Raw genomic sequence first — 22,164 nt, 5'->3', positions numbered from 1 at the left:
ACTCGCGCCTTTGATAGCTTTTTTCTGACTGTACATGTACTGGCAGTGGGCAGCACCTCCCGCCACTAAATTACATTATATTTGTCCATATTGTTGTTAATATATATACTGACTTCAATTTGGACCACTAAATAAATAGACTACTATTGTTATATAAGTATCTGCTTGAATAGAAAAATGTTATTGGTAGTGTAAAAAACATCAACTTTGAAGCACATGCTGATTGATGGACAAGTATTACTCAACATTACTTACTACCTTCCAGCAACACTACAATCAATGAAGGTAAAATTGTAAAAAAAAAAAAAAACATCATAATAGTTAATTTAAATTGAACCAGAATCGGAACCTGAAAATGAGTATGCTGTAATATATGTTGAATTTTGACATTGCCAACCTTTAAATTAAGTTGACAGTAAGTAATAAACAATATTTAGCATTGAACAGTTGAGTATGGTGCATTTTTCCTTTTTCCTAACCACTATTTATATGATTTTAATGGAACCGGAATTGGAACTGGAACCGTTAGGTAGAACCGGAACCGGAAAATTTCTAACAATACCCAGTCTTAGTTACAAATGCAATTTTTGGTGTATAGTGCACTTGTCTTGATAGTATAGGGTATATATCTTGGTGGTGTCAAAAGTATCAACCATGTTACTAGTCGCTAATGAATTTTTTAAAACGCATGGAAATGTTTATAAGATAACGATGATATGTGTGATATCAAAGCAAAGATATGTAGTTGTAAAAAGTTTATATATAACTTGACACAAACGTCAAGAATGGTGACATCTTTTAACATCATAAAACAACAAATAAATAATAATAATGACTAAACCCTGCAAGTTTAAACCAAAGTCAACAAACAGTGATACACTAACCATATAATTTATTCATACTCCGGTACATGTTGACAACTCACCAACCCTTAACATTTCAGCAATATTATTCAGTTTAATCATTTAAGTAGAAAAAAGAAAAATAATTTAAAATTCTTTGCTCAGACAACAGTGTTTGACTAGTTTTGACAACATTTGGGTGAATTCTTCTGGTCTTCTTTCCCAAATAAAGAATGTATTTCTTATTATTTCTTAGTATTTTATTCTCCTATAATATATATATACGTATGTATGTATTTTTTTTTCTTCTGTTTTTTTTATTTTTATAGTGCACTTGTCCTCAAAGTTTCATCCGAATGATTTCAAGTAAAAAACTTCTCCTCTCTCATATCCCTCAGCGGACCCTTAGGAAGAGCACAAAGACTTTTTATATCATAGCCTCAGGGTCAACGCCCCCAAATGCTAAATCATGTCCTACTCTAACAGTGCAATTACAACCCATCGTGTGTCCCATAAAAATAATTCCCCACTGCCATTCAAGTGATACATGGGACGACGTGATATGTCCCTCCAGACCCCATGTATTAGCACTGCCGGTTCCCTCTGCCTCTGATATCAGATCAGCTCTTACACCTTCCGGCCTGAGTTACTGCACTAACAGGAAACACAGACATAACTGATACCAGAACAGTGACTAAAAGTATGTATATCATGGCCACCTGTGATTTAAAGAGTGCCGGTTGGCTGAAGATAAGGTATCTGCGTTTAAGGGTCAAGGACGACTGGCTGGGAGCACTAAGGATATGGAGCTCTGGAGCTCTCCTCTTCGCTTTCTGTATTACTTTTATTTCCATCTTTTCCAGAGTTAAAACGAGAGACCCAAGAGGTCACAAGGCATCTTGTGTTTACAAGTATCCTCTCGCTTCTCCTTAGACAAAGCCCAGTGGAAGAACATTTGCATGCTATTACATGTACTCTGCCTCCGAGTTTAGGCTTCATATATTTTATCCATTTGTCACACGGCCTCAGTATGACTAGGGTTAACTGCCTCACATGTTCCATGTCCATGTCATGGCTACATTAGGCTCCATTATGGCTCTTGGGTGCCCTGGCTGAGCTACCGTGAGGGCAGCAACTGTTCTCCCATTACGCCTCATTATTGCTCCCATGGCTGCCGTCACTGAGCTGTTGTGGACCTGTGTGGGTTTATGATGTATGTGACATATGCTCTTACAGCTAAAAGGATGTAGATGCACTACAGGTTGTTTGCCACTTTGGTCTTCTCTGTGAAGTTGTTATAGTTGCAATAAAACTGGAGAACCCACAGATCTTTTTTTTTTTTTTTTTTTTTGGTGACATATCCGAGTGTAATGGATTATTATTGCATCCAAAAAAATAAAAATTCTGTTGTCAAATATGATAAATGGAAGATTAGCTGTATTACTGCAAGAAGTTTAGGTAGAATGGGTTAAATGACAGAAATAACCGGATTCTTTGTGTATTCATCTGTGTTTCAGAGATGAATGGATGTCTTAAAGAAGCACAAGGGTGAATAATTGATGACAGAATGGTTATATTTGGGTGAAATATCCCTTTAAAATATGAAACTTTGGCTTCTCATCTCACTACATTGAATGAAGCTTCAGTTACACTTTATTTTAAGGTCCAGTTCTTACTATTAACTGCAACTTTTCCCTCATAGTTAATAAGGTAGTTATTAAGTTTGGGTATTGATGATTAAGGATGTAGAATATGGTCATACAGAATAGGTGCTTTATAAGTACTAATAAACAGCCAATATACTAGTAATAAGCATGCTAATAAGCAACTAGTTTGTAGTGAGAATTGGTATTAAAGTGTTACCGAGACGTCAAATCTTGTGGCTTGTTGAGAAGAGGTTTGCTATTTATATTCTAATTTCTAAACTATGAGACATATTGCCTGATGCACAATAAAACAAGGTTGGCAAACAGGTTTACATACTTTGAAGGTTGAGGTTCCTAAGGCATCTTGCTGCATTTACACAATAACAAAATCCTCACTTTTGTGTGAGTTTGTGCAAAACAGAAGAGAAAGTGGATGCAACTAAAAATAAAACAAAATGTTTTGTATTTATTTATTGATCAATTGAAATTTTTAATTTTGATTTGAGTAATTTATAAACAAAAATCGGTTATTTTGGTGTTATTTCTATTAAAAGTACTATTTAATGGAAGTTCATGGGGCATTTTGGTTATCAATGTGTGTTTGTATAGAAGCCAGTGATACTTTCTGTGTGTGTAGGAGTGCTCAGGCTCAATGTTGATGCTGTGCTGTGTGTGTGGGCTGGGGTTGAACATATTGGCCGAGGCAATAGATTGTGGAGTTGAAGCTCTTGTATTGGGTGTAGATTGATGTTGGAGGTAATTTGCTGTTGGGCTCTTGAAACGTTTTGTACTAAAGTTCATGTCTCCTAATACAGAGCAGCTACTCAAAGACACTCAAACACTCTTTCACACACAACATCCTTTAAATATATACTTTGAAAGGTGGGATATATACTGTATGGCATTGGGTCTATAATACTGAATATGATTATAAGCATGTAGCAGTGATGGAATTCTTGTTCTCCATGTGTAGCACTGCAGTGAATATGTCTTACTGAATTTTTATTGTGCAAGAAAACACACTTTCAGTTATTTTTAGAAGCATCCATTTTGCACATACATTTCCTAATAAATGAGAACGTGAGAGGTGTGTCCGTGTGTGTGTGTGTGTATGTGTGTTTAAGAGGGAGAGGAAGCATCAGAGAGTATGTTTGGGGGGCAGTCTTTCTGCTCTGGCCTCATGCCCTGGCAATTATCTCAATGATTTCCTCCTCTTTTCAATTCTCTCCATTTCCACACGGCCGTCCCCTCCATTAAAGGAGCAATTTACCAGAGTGCTGTGACACAGAAGCCAGGAGAAAGAGAGGGAGATAGAGAGAGCGTGAGAGTGTGGGCATGTTTGGGAAGGTGAGGATGAGATTGGAAAGGGGTGTTGAAGAAGGGACGGTAAGAGGAAAAAAAGAATAGCTGCCTTGCTGCCGTCATTCAGAAATGTGATGGGACATGATGGGCACCAAATAGATTTAAACAAAGTTTCATAAAGAAGTCAGATCTTAAGAAGGCCTCTTTTTTCCTCTATGTTTTGGAATCAAATTAATCTGAAAAGTTATAGTTATTTTATGCACTACCTTTCAAAAGGTATTTATTCGTCCTCCAAGCATGTATTACATTGATCAAAAACAGTAGAGAATTTTTTGTTGTTGTTTTAAATCAAGTATCATAGTTTCCATAAACATATGAAGAAGCACAAGTGTTTTCAACATTACTAATAATTATAAATGTTTCTTGAGTATTAAATCAGCATATTTGAATAATTTTTGAAGAATCATGTGACTGTCTGAAGGCTGGAGTAAATGGCTTCTGAAAATTCAGCTTTACTATTACAGGAATAAATTACATTGCATATTATATTTTCAGTACATATATTTCAAATTTTAATAACATTTCAAACAATAAACTTTTAAACTGTAGAGTATGTAATAAGTGTACTAGGGAAAATATATCTGTCTTAATATATGGTGCTCTGGTATAGGGTGATTCTTTTAGGATTTTTGGAGATGTATCTGATCCAATCACCGATACCGGATCTTTTTGAAGCCTTCTTTTTATTATGTTGGATTATTTATAGTGACGCTCCAATAAGGTTTTTTACACACATTTATTCAGGGCCTGAATTTCATTTTTGAAAATAGGGGGATTCCCCTTTAAGGTGACTCTTGTGGAAGGATTTTTACATTTGAGGGGTGGAGGTCTCACAGAACATTTTCGAATTGCCTTATTTAATAAAGAAACATGAATTGTACCTGAATTATTTTACCCATACGGGACAGAGAGACCACTGATCAATCTTCCCAAAGAGATTATTGGCTGATTGGTTAAAATGTTGATTATAATTGGTGTTTAAATGCTACTATAATTTGTTTTTGTCCCTTGTAACCATGTGCCAATTTTTTTTTTTTTTTTCATTCAGGATCCTCCTGCAGAATCGACTAAGGACAACTTCAGAAAGGCACTGGAGGGGGCGGAGCATGAGATGGATAGGGGGAGCACTATACAGAGTCTCAGCCAATAAGCTCTCTCGCACTCAAACCACCTGCACACCTAACAGTAGACCAGGTAACCATTTTGCAGAGATAATTGCCTGACCAGTTCTATTCTAAGCACTAAAATGAAATTATAAATGTGTGTTGTCCACTTTTTTGTTTACATGAATATGCCGGTTTTTAGTTTGTAGGTTTTCAAGGGTCAGTATATATTGGTTGTCTATAAGTACACAATCCAAATTATCAACCCATCCAGAGAGAAAGAGAAAGGGGGCTACAGGTCGCCTTCTGAAATAATAAAGCTGTCATCTGTCACTTGCTAAAGGTTAAGAGAGAGACACCGAGAGAACGATAGATGGTGAATGGCCTAGATTAAACCTTAAAGGCCTAGTCAGAAGTGAAATTAAAGATCAGTTCTTGCTCTGTGATGGGAATTCCACACAAACACACATTTCATCTATTTATGATCTCTCCAACAGACTCTAGTCTCACCACACACAAGTCTGGTGGTACAGTTAATATACACCGACTCAATCTCTCATTCACTTTTCACATAGACTTCATAATTGAATCCCACATAACCAGCGAGCCATTTCTCACATGCGCTCGGAACCTAAATTCCTTGCGCTTTGGCCTTATTGCTCTATCACTCAGTGCTACATAGAGTACAGTGTTTATATCTATTTCTCTCTCAGATTGCCATTTGGCTGTAGTTGATGGACCCTGACATATAAATAAACAGCATGGCATCTTGTCTTAGTTGTACATGCTGGCCTCCATCACTACCAATGAATGTGACGATCTTTAATTACATGCTATTAGTATGGCTTGTTATAAATAAATTTGCTTTTGCAAAAGCTTGGATGAGACCGGAGGAACAAACAAGCACTGGCCTACAGCTCACTTCAAGCTACAATATCTACATAATATTCACAAAGAAATATGCTTTATATTTGCTAAATCAGATTTTGGTTAAGCTGTTTTTAAAGGAATAGTTCATCCAACAATAATAATTAGGTCATTAATCAATCCAAATCAAACACAAAAGCAAATTATTATTATTATAATTTTTTTTTTTTTTCAAAAAACAAAAATAGATATTTAGTGGAATGTTCATGCTGCTCTTTTTATTCATATATTGAAAGCTTTACATGACCAGTGACTATCAAGTACCAAAAAAGACATAAAAGCACTATGAAAATATACAAAACCGTCATGAAAAAATCCGTCAGACTTGGAAAAATATACGTTTTGTGTGGCAAACATGGAAATTAATATATAATATAAACCTCCTTTTGTGTTTCATGGAAGAAAGTCATGCATGTTCATAAACTGGTGCGTAATGATCTTCTATAATTTTCTTTTTCTTTCCATACTACAGGAGAATGGTACAATCCATATGTTTCTTCGACTGGTAATCAGGGACGAACATCAGCCACACGTTACGTAGCCAAGTTAGTATTGTAATAGATGGTTAATAATTACAATACATAACATATGAACATCAGTTTGTTTACTGGTTTTGTAATTTATTATTTTTTTTATGCTTATCAGCCGTGCTGTGCAGAAGAGTTTAGCTATAATTAGACATGCCAAACAGAAGAAACAGAAGGCCAAGCAGTACTGCATGTACTATAACCGATTTGGCAAGTGCAACCATGGTGACGCTTGCCCCTACATCCATGACCCTGACAAAGTGGCCGTCTGCACCAGGTACTGAGTGTCTGTGCACACTCTTACACTATACAAAACATATTACACTTTGAAAGACGGCTTCAAATTAAAATCTTGATTTGTTTTCAGGTTTCTCCGTGGCACGTGTAAGCAGACAGATGGGACTTGTCCTTTCTCGCATAAAGTAGCCAAAGAGAAGGTAAGTTTTAGGGGGCCTTTTAAGGGTTCTACCTTTGAAAGCATAAAATGATTTGATTTAAGTGTTCTAATGAACTGTTTGTGTTCAAAAACTGGACAGCATAAGGGACACTGCAAAAAAGTATCAGAGTCAGCCATTTAGGGCATGTTTAGAAAATCAACAGAAAATGCTTGTTCAAAGTTTTGCTTGAATTTTGTTTTATATAATCTTTTTTTATTATTATTTAAACATGGTTGCACCAATTTTTTCTGTCAGAGGGCAGATCATAAACTAAGTGAACCAATTTCGGTCATAACTCAAACATAAAATGTGCAGCTACTGTATTTTATCTTTGTAGGACAGTATTGACAGTTGGATTTATGCATAAAGCCATACGAATCTTAGCATAAGTCATGACTGGCCGTTTGTGGTAGTATCAGGTTACTGTCAGGGCTTGCTGGCCTGTGGGGTGATAATTAAAGATACTGTCAGGTTCTTAGCTTCCTCTGTCAGGTTGTGATGGTGTGTTACAGTCTCAATATCTGTGAGGCAATCCCACTAGATTCCAGAGTTACATACTTCAAGGTCTTTGCTTAGGCATTGCCGTCATGGAGACAGGTGGAGTTGGGATCGGTATTGACACAACATGTGACCCAACTTATAGTCTAGATTCTCCTGAAGTGAACATTACGATCTCATTACTTACCTTCCCCTCTCAGACAGACACCTTGTTAACCCATTTAGTTTTTGATACCTTTATAGAAATATTTGCATAACTGTCAAATATTTGTGGTTGCAAAATGCATCCAAATAGATCTGCAGTAAAGTATCTGACAATTGCAGGGTTGCTGAGATAAATTGAGTAATATAAAGCTCAATATGGCAGCCAACATGAAGGGAGACCCCTTTGTGGGCACATTATGCATCAAATACACTGAAATCTGTATCTGATGTAATGTCCATCATTTTAAATATTTGTAATAAGTATTTCAATAGAATATGATTTTTAATAACATGGTCTACTAAATTTGCAAAGTGTTCTTTAGGGTTTCCGTGATCGCGGACAACATGGAATTATCATTGTTTTTCAGACCTGAAAAAGTCATGGAAAAGAATACAATCTTTTGAATATAAATAGAAAAAAATAAAAAATCTGTAATTATTATGCAATTCCTTTTGAATTATTAGCTAGATTCTGCTCATGTAGCGCTTATGTAAAGTTAAGCTTGCTTGCTAGTCAAAGTGATGTGATTTATGGGCAGATGATTCAGTCAGCTCTTCTCAGTGAACTGGTCAAACTGATTCACTAAGTATTCTAAATGATTCAGCTGCAGATCAAGACTAGCAGATCAAGTGTCCATTGCAATTGACTGGAAATGTCCTGGGAGAGTAATTAATTATCTATTGGTCAGTAAAAGTTTTGTTCTAAACTTTGTAAGCAAAATTAAAAAAAAAAAAATAAGCTGGCATTACATCATTTCAAACAAAACAAGACCAAACCATTCTTGCCATAGTGAAATTTGCTGAAACATAACTTTTTATCACCTTCAAACTACTATTGCTCTGGGGCTCTGCCTTCTTTGACATAGAAACATTCTCTGGTTCATTTCAAGTAAATACATAAACACACTAGAGAGCTGCTATATAGTTTAAAATTGAAGTTGTAATTCTATTTGAAAGTAAAACTGTATCTGTTGTTTGTGTTGAAAACAGGGTTCCTACACAGTTTGGAAAAGTATGGCAAAATATGTAATTTGATTTAAATATTTCCAGATCTGGAAAAATATGGAAAAAAGGAGTATATTGATTGGCTCAAAGGTCCTAGTTGTGAGTCTGTGTGTTATCTCTTTGCACACAGACTCAGAAGCTGTGTGTAAACCAGATCATTCTCTGCAGAGAATTTAAAGCAATACAAAGACAAAACTCAGTTTATTTTTTTTTTTTTTCGTTTATTTTTTTTTTTCATTTTCAGTCTCTACAAATTGTTGTTGAATTAGAATTTCTTTAGTGATTGTCAAACAAAACAGAATGAATTCCATGTGTACTTTTTCATTATGCAAAATGCAAGTTATAAGCGTTTTGGGTTTCTTTTTTTTAATAATATTCTTAGCAACGTATTACATAACCTCAAGGACCTTTGAAAACTTAGCATATAGGACAATGCACACTGATCCACCTTTTGTGCCGCCAGACCTTTTTACAGTGCGGTTTCTTGGCATGCAAAAAAAAAAAAAAAAAAACTTAGGAGCACAAAAGAAAATTGTGTGCATGCAAAAGCCTTGTTTATTAATAATAATATTTTCTTATTTTACTGGCTCTGTATTTTGTCACGTTGAGAAAATATTTATAAATCGCAAATATTTACGATGACTGTACTATATACCAAATATAAAGCTGAAAAAATGCTATATGAACCATGTATTTTAAATATGGTCTGAAAATCTACTGAGAGTTTTGGAAATTAGAATTTTGAAATGGAAAATATGTAGGAACACTGTTAATACGGTAAAGCTGCTTATAAAGCTGTCTTATTGTATGAATCGTTGTATATGTACACATTGCTATGATCAGATGCTTTCTTTTATTTAGTTTGGATATTGAGACCTTAAAGCATGTTTAGTATAAAATGAAAGTAACATAGAAATGATGCGTTATTTAGAATGACAGCAGGAGTGGTAAATGAAGAGGTGTAGTTTGACAGGAACAGAAGTGTCATTCCAGGTTCAGTAAGATACTGTGTGATACTTTCCCCACACTTCCCTCTCACAGTGAGACACCTGTTTCCATTGTTTGTTTGACACAAAAAAAGCCCCTCCGAGAGCGTTCACTTTCTGTAAAACACACATACTTTCTCCTTGCCCCCCTCCCATATTTTAACACTTGTTCAGGCTTTTGCTTGTATTCTGTCCAAGCCCCCCCCCCCCCCCCACCCATTCAAGCATGCCGAATCACTGCACCTGTGACAGTCATCACCCTGTACCCCTCCAGTCCACCAAGAGACCAGCTGTCCGCTTGTTTTAAAGGAGCAGAGCCACCTCATCGCAGCACAGGCCCACCTGCTAGTCCCAACCCTATAAGCCCCCCTCCTCCTGTTCCTCCACAGCCTTGGGGCTCAATTTAACCCCGCAACCTGTGTCATCCGTGTATATGCCTTGAAGCATGGCTTGAGTTCACGCCTGCAATTGAAAACGATCCAGTTCCCCCTCCAAATAACTGAGAAACAAGACCCCCAACCCAACCCCCAAACCCCTTCACCCCAGTCGTGGCTAGCGTCCATTCCCCTCCCCTGCACATAAACACATCATGCAGGTGGTAGGACGCCCCGCTTGGGTCAATATTTCTGTTGCAGTTAATTAAGCAGAAATGATATGACCCCCATGGAAATGAGATTCCACTTAAGAGGTCAGCGGCCCCCCTCTCGCTCATCGTGTGCGCGATCCTCACATTCTATTTTAAGCCCAGAGAGCTCGCCGTCACGTTCAGATTATTCATACATGCAGATTATATTCACGAGGAGTCAGTGCAAATCTGTGCCATTGACACATGCACATAATTACTGATTAGACAGTGTGTGATAAATGTGTGTTTTGACAGGGGCTTCAATAGATATGTGATACAATACTGGTGCCATATGTGTGTAACTCACTTACGTTTTCCGTCACTTACTTTATATTAACGCACATCTGTTAGAAAGGGAATTTAAAAGCTACGATGTATTGTAACTGCTCTTAACATTTCAGAAGTTTTTGGTTTCTCAAACTAACCATATTCATTCACACTTAGTGCTGGACAATAGTTTAATCTTCGGTTTTCTGAGGTTTTAAATGGTTTGCATAGATCCACTTTCAAGCTATTAATCGCTGTTTGTTTGTTTTTCTGTATAGATGCCCGTGTGCTCGTACTTTCTGAAGGGGATTTGTAATAACAGTAGCTGTCCCTACAGCCATGTTTATGTCTCTCGCAAAGCGGATGTGTGCAAAGACTTTGTCCGAGGCTACTGCCCTCAGGGAGATAAGGTAAGACAGTTTGATGATTTCAATGCAAAAACATGTGGATTACACTTGAAATCTTTAACATGACTTTTCTAACTGCTTCTTCATGTTAAAACATAAGCTATTCTCAGCTATAAAAATGTAAATTATGTAAATTAAAAATTTCCTTATAGTTTACTATAGTAACGTATTATGGTTGCACTTTATTTTACTGTACGTGTACTTACATGTACTTATAGTGTACTTAGTTGATTTATCTAAGAAAGTTCTGGTAATACAAGGTAAATAGATGGGGTAGGTTTAGAAGTAGGTTCAGGGTTAGTACCTAGTTATTACATAGTTATTGTAATTACTATAATAGTACATAGTATATAGATGAGGAACAGGACTGTAAAATAAAGTGCTACCAGTATTATAGTATCATATACATGTATTAACTAAAAATAAAAATAGGCAAATTTTGCTCTTTGACCCTGGAAAGAGCATCCACCTGTATTGTGATAAAAGGTGTTTATATGGAGAGAGATCTAGCATTTGGCACGTAACACACGTGGTTCAACTTTCAGGTCAGCAATGTCAACAAAATTCTTTTGACTTTTACTTGCATGCTCATACAAGCTGTAAGGTCCTCTTTATTTTAGTGTGTATGTAGTTGGACATTCATAACATTTGTTGGATTAAAGTGCTTTGCAGTTGATGACAGTTTTATTGGTCTTAATGAATGAATGCCGTTTATTGGTGATGATTTTTTCCAAGAGTTTTAAATAGAGCTCTTAAAAGTTGACCAAGTGTCCCTAATGCTAATCTGAACCTTCATCAGGGTGCTTATGATATAAGCATTTTGTTTCCTCCATGTTTGTGAGTGAGTGACATATCGAGGGCAGTAATGAGAGGACAACATGACCCACATTTACCAAGTGTCCTCATATGTCCTTAATCCAGCAGGTTCTACCCCATCCGTGACCTCTATCCTCCCAGCTCTCTCTCTCTCTCTCTCACACACACACACACACACTTCTCTTGTCCTCCATCACACCTGTCCCTCGGTCTCATTAAGCTGTATGGGAGAGTACAAACCTTCACTTGCATGAAATGGGTATAGCCATCGTCATGTTGTTTTTACCTATTACATTCTTGTTTTAATCCAATTTGAATACACAACATTGTATGACTTTTGCTAGTCACGTTCTTTGTTATATTTCAGAAGTCTTAGCTTAAAGGAATACTTCACCCAAAAATGAAAATGTACTCACCATCAAGCCATCCAAGATGTAGATGAGTTTGTTTCTTCTTCAGAACAGAATTGGAGAAATTTAGCATCTCTTGCTGAATAAAGGATCCTCTCCAGTAAATGGGTGCCATCAGATGAGGGTCCAAACAACTGAAAAACAAATGCAAGTAATTGACAAATCCAGTCAATCAATTGATTTCTTGTGAAGAAAAAAGGTTAATCTTTTTAACAAAATAATTCATCATTGAGGCTTCTTTAACTTCAAACCGTTCCTTCTAGCTAAAATACACATTCTTTATCCATATTTTAATAGGACAACGAGATGGGCTTTTTCTACTGGAAGAAGCATTATAATGGACTGTTATTTTTGTCAGAAGCGACAATCTGTAGTTAAAATGTTTTGATGGATAATTTTTTTTTTTTTTGTAACAACAAACACAATTTTTAACTTCACAAGACTTTAATTGATGGATTGGAGTCATGTGGATTACATGCGGATTATTGTGATTTTTTTTAATCAGCTGTTTGGACTCTCATTCTGACGGCACCCATTCACTGCAAAGGATCTATTTGTGTTCCCGGATCCAAGTGATTTGATGTTAAATTTCTCAAATTCTGTTCCAATGAAGAGGCAAACTCATCTACATCTTGGATGTCTTTAGGGTAGGTGCAAGTTTTTATTTTTGGGTGAACTGTTCTATTAACAGTGCATTTAGTAATGTTTCTTTACTTGAAATGTTAGTAACACTTTACAGTAATAAATTTCATTTCATTACCATTACTTAATTAGGCATCACGAACTTAAAATGAACAATACTTATACAACATCAAACAGTAACTTTGTACATGTATTTTTTACATTTTAAATTGCATAGATGAACAATTATTGTTATTTAACATTAATTTTGTAATGAACATGAATTAAGTAAAACTGTACATTTATAAATGAACATTTCTGAGTACAAAAAAAAAATATTGTAAATTAATTTTTTTGTTAAAGTACCAAAAAAGTGACACCAAAAAGTTGTTAAATAAACACAAATAAGTAAATAATAATAAAAAAAATGTCATCAGGTGACTTTGTTATATCTGTTGATTAATAAAGGACTCTTAATTTGTCATGGAGTGGGTAATCATTGTGTGTCCATATTGAGATCACACAACCAACCAAATAATTATCTCTGTAAGCCCTCTTACAACTGCCACATCCGCCAATTAAAAAATTCCTGAGTGCCTCTTTTTTTTAACTGTAGTGCCATTTTGCGCTAGATTTTAAAGCGGGAAGCTTTTGAGATGATAGCATAATTCATATGTGCCAGAATAAAAGTGATTTATTATTTTAAACTGACAGTATGCCTCCCTTCATTGTTTTTCTGCAGAAACTTTCATCGCCGCCCCTATCAGTTTCTTCCTCTTTGGATTTGTCTCATTCTAATGAATTGTTTCTCCGCAGCGTTTTCTGCTTCTCCCGTCTTCTCTCTTTGTCTCTGTCTGTCTCTCGCTCTGTTTTTTTCCCTCCATTTGTTCTTCTTTGCTTTCCCTTCATCGTAACAAATGCATTCTCTCGCTGTCAGGGCTCATTTAAATATTTGGGGTGAGAATGAGAATATATAAGAAGAGAGATATTAATATTTATTCTATTAGCTGAAGTGCTTAGGTCTGTAATTTTGCGCCGTCCCAAAAGCACTGTCTTAGATATGATGGATAGCGCACCATAATTATGGACGTGAAAAAGTGCTGATGACAGCAGTACAGGCGAGAGGCCAGCAATTGATACGCCAGCGGAGCAAGGGTTAAAGCGCGCTCTCATCCTCTTTATTTCTCCATCCCCTGTTCTTTTTTCCCCTCCTCTGGCTCTCTTTCTGTCTGCCATTTCACACGCTTTTCTGTCCCGTTCCTTCTTTTGTTTGCTGGTCACATCAATTCACACCTCATCCTGATCACTCTTCGTTTGATTCTCGTTCTCTTTCTCTCATCCCTCTATCACTCTGTCACTATTCTCATTTCCTAGCTCTTTATCATAGCTCACACCACCATACATTCTTTCTGTCTCTCTCTCTTTCTTGCTCTCTGTCTCAGTAATGTAAAATGTGCTGACTCTTTCTGCTTTGTGGCCAGTAGAAAGCTCTTCTAATAGGCCCCAGAGACTTCCCAGCCTTTCTTAAATCAAGTGGAAAATTGTTAACTTGCACTGATATAAAGATGTTCCATCCACTTCTCGTTTTTTTTCTCTCACACACTTCTCTTTTCCCTCTATTTTGCTGCTTTTATGTAAATTAAAATGTATGAGAGAGCGTGGTTGGGGAGGACTCGGGCTTTTGTGTTTTCTTTGCCCAGATCGCAGCCATGAACATCAAAGTTAATGAGCCTTCTCAGTACTGTGTCCACCTCCCATCAGCTGGATTTTCTTCCAATTAGAAATTATTTCAAATAGCCAATCAATTAATAAGTTTGGTAAGATTTATGTCACCCGTACTTTTCACATTGGAGCTTTCACTAATTTGTAGAAATTGAATGTTGGTGGGAATGAAAGGAACGTGATTAGGACTATTTGCTTACTCATCATGCATGTTGGTGGATGTGAATTTTTGGCTGAACTAACCATACTGATCTGATTTTAGTTGATCTAATTAACCAGACTTGGGATTTTACTGGCCAAGAATTGTCCCACTTGGAAAGGGGATGAAAGAGGCTGGTTATCCTCTCAATACTTCCACAATAATATACTGCTGTGCAACAAAATATCAGCTGTTTCAAATAATAAAGCAGCAGACTCAACAAAAGACTCAACAGACAGCAATATGGAAATCATTAGCAATGTGGAAATCAATTAGACGAAGCTCTTGAAAAATACCTGAAAAGATGTCATGAACCTTGCAAATATGGGAAAATAGACATTGTTAGAGGCCACTTTAGCAGCTTGACAACAAATAGAAAAAAACTTTTTCTCCTAACAGCTGAATTCAGTAGCTAGCAGCCAACCAACAAGTCTGAAATTGGGGGATTCAACCAGATCTGGCCATCTTAGTGGTCAATATGCATCAACTGGTCTGTTGGCGGAGAGAGTAGACTCAGTGGATGCAGTCAATGTTGTTGAATTATAAATGCCCCGGAGATGCCAGTGTTATAGCCTGGTCCCATCCTAGATGCTGCCTGTATTGTAGTGAACCTGAAATCAGAAGAGTTAAAATTACAGATGCCGTGTGATCAGATTATCCCACTTCACATCGCTTGTAATTTTTCACAGTTTATACATCGCTTCTATTTGCCTCCGCCGGACCTTTGAATGATTAAAGCTCGACATGGATGTTATCAGTCAAACAAGAAACAAATGGGTGTTTAAAAAAAGAAAGGTCCCAAATGCTCCTCTGAAATGGGGTGGAATTGGAATCGACTGAATTCAAGTGGCAAGGGATTTAGCAAATTGGGCCAATTAGCCCTGAGTGTGGTGAGTGATGATGTTGTCTATAGGATGATTTAGGGGGCATTAGAGACCCAGATTCATTGGGTACGATAATCCAGTTACACTAGACTGTTTGTGTTTTTATAATATATATATATATATATATATATATATTTAATAACAGTAAATAAAGCAAAAGTTATCATCTTGTATTTAAAGACTCCATAGCCACACTATACATGTATTTTTGCAGTTAGTGATAGAATCTATGACATACAATAAAATTATTGTTTATTTATTCATTCATTTTATTTTATTTAAAAAAAAAATTGTGGGTTTTTGTGTTTGATTTGTTTGGTGATTTGTCAAATATGGAGCCCCGCATATGACATGCAAGAAAAATTTTATAAATTGTGCACACAATTTACTAATTTGTTCCCTCAATGTTCTAAAATATGCACACGATTACTATTGCGTTCCCTCGATTTAGTGTTGCGTTCCCTCGATTTGCTAAACCATGCGCACGATTTAGCAAATCGAGGGAACAAATTAGTAAATAGTGTACACAATTTCTAAATCGGGTGAACGAAATAGTAAATCGAGGGAATGCAATAGTAATCGTGTAGATGTTTTATTACATTGAGGGAACGAATTAGTAAATTGAGCACAAAATTTAGCCTACTATTTTTTCCCTGCAGGTCATGTGAGGGACTCTTTAGTTATGTCTGCTTTTTTTATTTTGTTTTATTTTTTTTTTATTTTATGTTTATGATTTTTTTTTTTGCTTTGCTTTGCTTTGGTCTTGTCTTGTTTGCATCATATCTAGCTTGCAGCAATCAGATACATATGTGTGACAATTAAAAAAAGTAGCACAGCTGAAAATATTGTTTCCTGTGTGAAGGGTCGCTGTGGGTTTAATTTAATAAAATCTGTCTGGTTTCTGTATCTCATTTCTAAGCACAACGAGATAATACCTAATAACTGTAGATTTGGTCATTTTAGGTTGCTTGTGGCTCTGACCTGATCATCGTTGGGTAAAGTGTCTCTGGGCGGTCTGTCCCAAAGGTTGACAGGGAGTCCACAGTGTTCCCGGACACACGATCCTTCAGCCATCCTTCCCTCCCACACAGACATACAGTCCCCCCTCCTCTCTCTCTCTCTCTCTCTCTCTCTCTCTCTCTCTCTCTCTCTGTCACTCTGTTTATTTCTGGATCAACATGCCCCACACTCGCCCATTCTCTCTCTCTCTCACTTATACACGCGTCTCGCGCTCCTCACCCCATAGTGGGGTATAATTAGCCTCTCTGACAGGTGGGAGGGATCGGGTCTCCTGAAGAATGAAGCTACCAATTTACGCCCAAATTACACAGGCACACAGACACTCTCACCTACTCTCACTTACACACACAAACACATGCTCACCTTCTCTCACATATCAGATACATGCACCTACTGATGTGTGATCACACGCAAACACTTACTTTTGCTAACTTCAGTGCACTCCTACAGAGTGTTGCACACTTGAAATCTCTACTTCCTTTTAACCTGACAGTGTCCCACGTGTTCATAATCAACCACAAAACATCCATTGTCAATCTGGATATAAAGAAATACAGCATTAAGAATGTTTTGCTCTCTTCACAGTGTAAGAAGAAACACACGCTGGTGTGTCCAGACTTCTCCAGTACCGGTGTGTGTCCACGTGGATCTAAATGCAAGCTGCATCACAGACAGAGCTTGAAGCGCTCCGGCTCTAACGCAAGCTTTGGACCGACCAAGAAGGCCCGTACTAGAGACATTTTAAAAAGGTCAGGATCAGGACCAAATCTAACATTAGCTTTTAGGATTCTCAATTGTCAACAAAAAATATGATCATAATTTGAATAATTATATTATTTTAGGGAAGTGACATGAATAACCCTGCTAATCCCTTATAAGCATGATGCTTATTTAGAAATTCCTTTGAGGAAAAAAAAAAAAAAGTAATCTTAATCTAATCTATTATTTGGTGTTTTGCCTTTTTAGTTCAGAGGAAGTTCAGACACAGTCTACAGAGTCCATACAGGCAGATGAGGGCTCGTCCTGCGCGGGTCCTGAGAAGCTGCCTTCCTTCATCTCCTTGTCCAGCTCCCCTGACATGTCAGAGAACCCTGATACCCCAAAGGTGCCCGTTGCAGCTGGCCCACAGGCCAAAGGTGTGTATTTATATGTCTACAAGACTTCAGATTTAACAGATTCAGTATAAAATAATTATAACAAAAAGTAGATAAATTGGCTAAAGTATCTAAACACTAAGGCTACACTTGATGAATGAATGTTTTTGCACTAGTTTAATATAAAACCAGGTGGTACTTTAAAGAAAGCCAACAAATATACATCTGCTAACAAAAATGATAATTATGTTATTAACAATTAAGATAAAATGTCAGTTGCACTTTATTTTACAGTATGTGTACTTACATGTACTTATAGTGTACTTGTCTAAGAAAGTTCTGGTAGTACAAGGTAACTACTTGGGGTAGGGGTAGGTTTAGGGTAAGTACCTAGTTATTACATAGTTATTTTAATTACTATAATAAGTACATAGTATGTACATAAGGAAAAGGACTGTAAAATAAAGTGCTACCAAAATGTATACAGTTAATGTGATGACAACTACATCTGTTGTTACTCTGCTGGTACACCTGTGTAAAAATCGAGGAAATTACTTAATATGCGTACCAAAAATGTGAGTAATTAGAAAAATATGCCTCAGAAATTAAACTTGGCTCTAAGAAAATGTCTTGTGAAATTTGTTTGCAGATGCCACATTGCATTGCAATACTACATTCATATAAATGTAAAATAGGCTTGTTAAGTGTGGCTTAGGAGTCCAAATGCTTTTTAGGGTCACTGTATATATAAAGAGTAAGGAGGTAATAAATATTTACGGAGTACGAAGCTGGGCTACTTAATACGCAGTGATGGATTTAATAATATCGAGGGGGTTGGTATTATTTAAGAGAGGGGCTACATGAGGTATATAATACTAACTGAGGGGTTACTAATATTTAGGTTTGTTGTTAAGGACAGGCACAGCTGAAGCTGGCATGTGTGTCTCACTGATAGAGGATTAGTGGAGAGGGGCCCCTATAACCTCTCTCACACACACACACACACACTCACTCACACACACACACGCCAGCAGCACCCCATGGAACAGTGTCTTTCCTCACTTTCTTCACACTAACTCACACACATGACATTTTTTTCAGCAATAAATAATCAACTTCTCTTAAAGGTTCTGAGAAAGTGGTTCTAACTTTTTAGTATTCATCTGAACTCTTTTCAACTCTTCAGTCTTCTCCTTTCTCATGCTTTCATACTTCCTATCTTAAATTAGTTACTGCAGAACAGAAACTGCTGTCATTAACCTCGACTTTACACCCTGGCAGTGGCTTTTCACAGTCATATGGGTCACACTGAAGCGTGGCATAATCATTCTCTTCTCTATACCCAAATATAAAAAAATGTATACCTCTGTGTTTCTGATTAAGTTTAGCTCATGTTCATGCATGTCGGGTTTCTTTCTATTTCCAAAGCTTTCTTGAGTGATGGCAAGTATCATGTCTGCATATTTATACAAATTTATGCTTGTTATACATACACACAAATCTCTCTGCCAGCTTCTTATCTCTCTCGTGCCAAGTTCCAGCTCAGTTCCCCTTTGAGATCATTGATGGCAGCCCCTGTGTCTGAGAATAGCACAGGTGCCCACCAGACCACCATGGCTTTTCACATGTCACTTTCTCAGCCTGTTGCCTGAAATTATCTTCTACATGAAGACTGAAAAAGTGCTGCTCTCAAATTCACATTAATATAGCGTGAAGTTTAGCAAATTTGGCAATTCTTATACAACTTGGATTCCTTAAGTTCTATTAATTATTATTTTGCTATTTAGAGGACGAAACAATGGATAATGTTTAGAATTTTTTTTAATGCATTATCCTCAGAAATATGTTGTCAAATTATGAGATCATTTAAGATTTCAAAAAAACAGTAATCGACAAACAAATAAAATGTCTATACATGGTCCTTCAACCATTTAATAATTGATTGATTGCCATTATTATTTATTTATGTTTTCATTTATCATTCATTATTATTTACTTATTATTATTCAAGTTTAAATATAAGTTCTTTTCAATTTTGCTTCCTAACAGGAATTGGAAATTATATTCAAACATATTCATCAGTAATATTCTCTCATTAAAATGTTGCATATTTTATTATATTTTTCTTTCCACACCAGCTATAAAAAATTGTGTTTGTGTACATTGTCAAACCAACAATTTTTTTTTTTCAGACACCTTCAACATTTCTCACATTATCACAGTTTATAGACTATCGTTTAGAAAATGGTAATGAAATATGACTAGAACTCAGAGTTAAACTTTGTCAGAACTAATTCATCTTAATAATGTCAGTTAACTTTGACAGAAAGGTATGTAATGAATTAGGTTGTATAGTTCCCAGCTGTCAGTTGTTAAATTTAAGTACACAATTAGATAATACCAATTTAGGTCAACCAATTACCAAGCAATCCTTAATTCTGTTCAGTCGGTGGTGTAAAAAGCTTGCATTAGGAATTAAAGAAGAAACACTCAAGCAAAACAATATTCAGGCCAAAGAGTCTGAATCATTTGTATGTATACCCACAGTGCATTTAATTCCCAACCCTGGTGAGATTATACTTTTGCCTTAACATCCACAACCACATTCACGCCAAGAGCAGTTAATTGTTACGAATGACAGTTTAACTCTCACTGTAAAGATCGTGGCCGTCAAGACAAACTTCTTTCTGCTTTGCATAAATTAGCTCAGACTCTGTGCATCACTGCCTGCATCTTCTCTTACTCCATCCATCTCTGTGCTATCAAACACTTGAGACAATCACACACTCCTGTGTCACTCCTCTATCAGTAAAAACAGAGCGATAGCTGCTCCTGTCATTATATAGCAGGTGCTATTTATTTCTTGTCTGTCTGTCTTGTTTTTACAAATCAAAGTTTCCCTAATTTGACTTTTGGCTTCAGTTACTGTTGTGTAACCAAACCAGAATTCACTTTCTCAAAAACATGAAAAAACTATTTCCTTGTGGAATTTTTCTTCTCCTTTCTTCTCTCTATTACAGGAAAGCCACTACATATCAAGCCGCGATTCTTATATACAACGCAGACAGAAAGCTTGCCAAAGGAGGGCTGATGGTGGCTGTTTTAATTGGTAATAAACTTTGAAACATTTTTAACTTGATTTTTACTTTAATAAAATACAGTATACATTCTCCCAAATTGTTACAAAATGGTTTACAAAGTCGTTTTTACTTGAGATGTTCACAGCTATTTTTGGTGTGAAGTCACATGTTTGGTTTCAGGAATTTCGAAATGCAATTCTGAGAGTTGATTAAACATTTCTTGGAATATGTTCAAAAACTGTCACTAGTACAGAACTGAATATATGCATTATAATCAAAAACAATTCTGAAAGAAATGCAAATGTTCATAATAAGCTCTTAAAGTTAGTTTCAGACTGTATATGCAATTCTCAGGGATTTTTAAAACGGCATTTCTGTAGTGGTTTCTTATGCAAAGAAATTGTATTATTTCAAATGCAAGCTTGTGAAAATGTATTTTCAAAAAGTGGAAATAACTAAATAAAATTGCTTTCTGATTTGCATCGCTTTGTCTTTGTTTCTGAACATGTTTAACCTATCTTTAACCATATTTAACCAGTTTTCCATTTATTAAACCATATAACTTCACAAACCACCTCACTTCCAAGTTGTGAAAAGTATCGGTATTTCTCTACACATGTTGTGAGGCATGTAGACGTGAAGAACATCGCTCATGGCTGCATGTCTGTCACTGTAATTGAGTCTTAAGGAATCTATAGGAAACGGGGAAAAAACGTTACGTCTCCCTCACACTCCTCAAAACTCATTTTTCTTCTCCTCTCACTTTTTCCTCTCTAACTGCTGTCTGACCAAATCCATCACAACTAATTTCTGACAATGTCATTTTCCTTTTCTCCTCCCTGTCTTTTCCTAAAATGCGCATTTGATTGAGGATCTGTTGGTTCCTCCTCCTCCTCCTCTCCCTCGTCTCCGTCGGGTAATGTAATTAGTATGTTGAGTGTTAAACAGTGGTACAGAGGGGATGATGGGAGTTGTAATCCCTTGAACGCCCCTCACTGTGCGGAGACTGCTGATATTCAGACTATTAATGCTCTGCTGAACCAAGGCCTCGTGCTCCGTGCTCTGTGACAAACGACTGCCGGTCGCGACGGGAAACCTGGTTAACCGTCGCCGGCTGCAACGACAGGGGGCATTAATACACCGTGGCGAGGGTCTCGCTGCGGAACACCACACACTCGCTGGCACTGACAAGCCTGCCGCCGTGTTAACGAGATAAAGGCCGTGCCCATGATGCGAACCACGTTTACGATGACATAGAGGGATGGAGGGAAGGAAAACAGTCCCTCATCTGACTTCTCTCTCTATCTTTCTCTTCTGTTTAATCCTTCATGCAGGAAGGAATACTTCAAAAGAATGCATGTTGATATGGGTGTTGTAAAATCAACTAAAGTTGTCATACATCACCTAACCCCTCTTAGCTTATTTGTCTTTTATTTATTTTTTATTTTTTTTTCATTGCATTGATTTCGAGCTCTTGCTTAT

The 22,164-nt window shown here is 36.6% G+C and overlaps 1 protein-coding gene across 1 annotated transcript in view; it reads left to right on the top strand.

The window, feature by feature from the left end:
- LOC113100460 (zinc finger CCCH domain-containing protein 3-like) overlaps positions 1 to 21,193 on the top strand; it is a 67,474-nt gene extending 46,281 nt beyond the window's left edge. Inside the window, exons 5-12 of the mRNA XM_026265199.1 lie at positions 4,899 to 5,044; positions 6,353 to 6,425; positions 6,526 to 6,684; positions 6,775 to 6,844; positions 10,708 to 10,839; positions 17,094 to 17,257; positions 17,475 to 17,644; positions 20,623 to 21,193. Coding sequence (XP_026120984.1) covers positions 4,899 to 5,044; positions 6,353 to 6,425; positions 6,526 to 6,684; positions 6,775 to 6,844; positions 10,708 to 10,839; positions 17,094 to 17,257; positions 17,475 to 17,644; positions 20,623 to 20,693 — 985 coding nt within the window. The 3' untranslated portion in view covers positions 20,694 to 21,193. The remainder of the gene's footprint in view (positions 1 to 4,898; positions 5,045 to 6,352; positions 6,426 to 6,525; positions 6,685 to 6,774; positions 6,845 to 10,707; positions 10,840 to 17,093; positions 17,258 to 17,474; positions 17,645 to 20,622) is intronic.
- Positions 21,194 to 22,164: the final 971 nt, after the last annotated feature.

This window comes from Carassius auratus, chromosome 6 (genome assembly GCF_003368295.1).
Source record: "Carassius auratus strain Wakin chromosome 6, ASM336829v1, whole genome shotgun sequence".
Lineage (NCBI taxonomy): Eukaryota > Metazoa > Chordata > Actinopteri > Cypriniformes > Cyprinidae > Carassius > Carassius auratus.
This window is presented reverse-complemented; position numbering and strand designations above follow the sequence as displayed.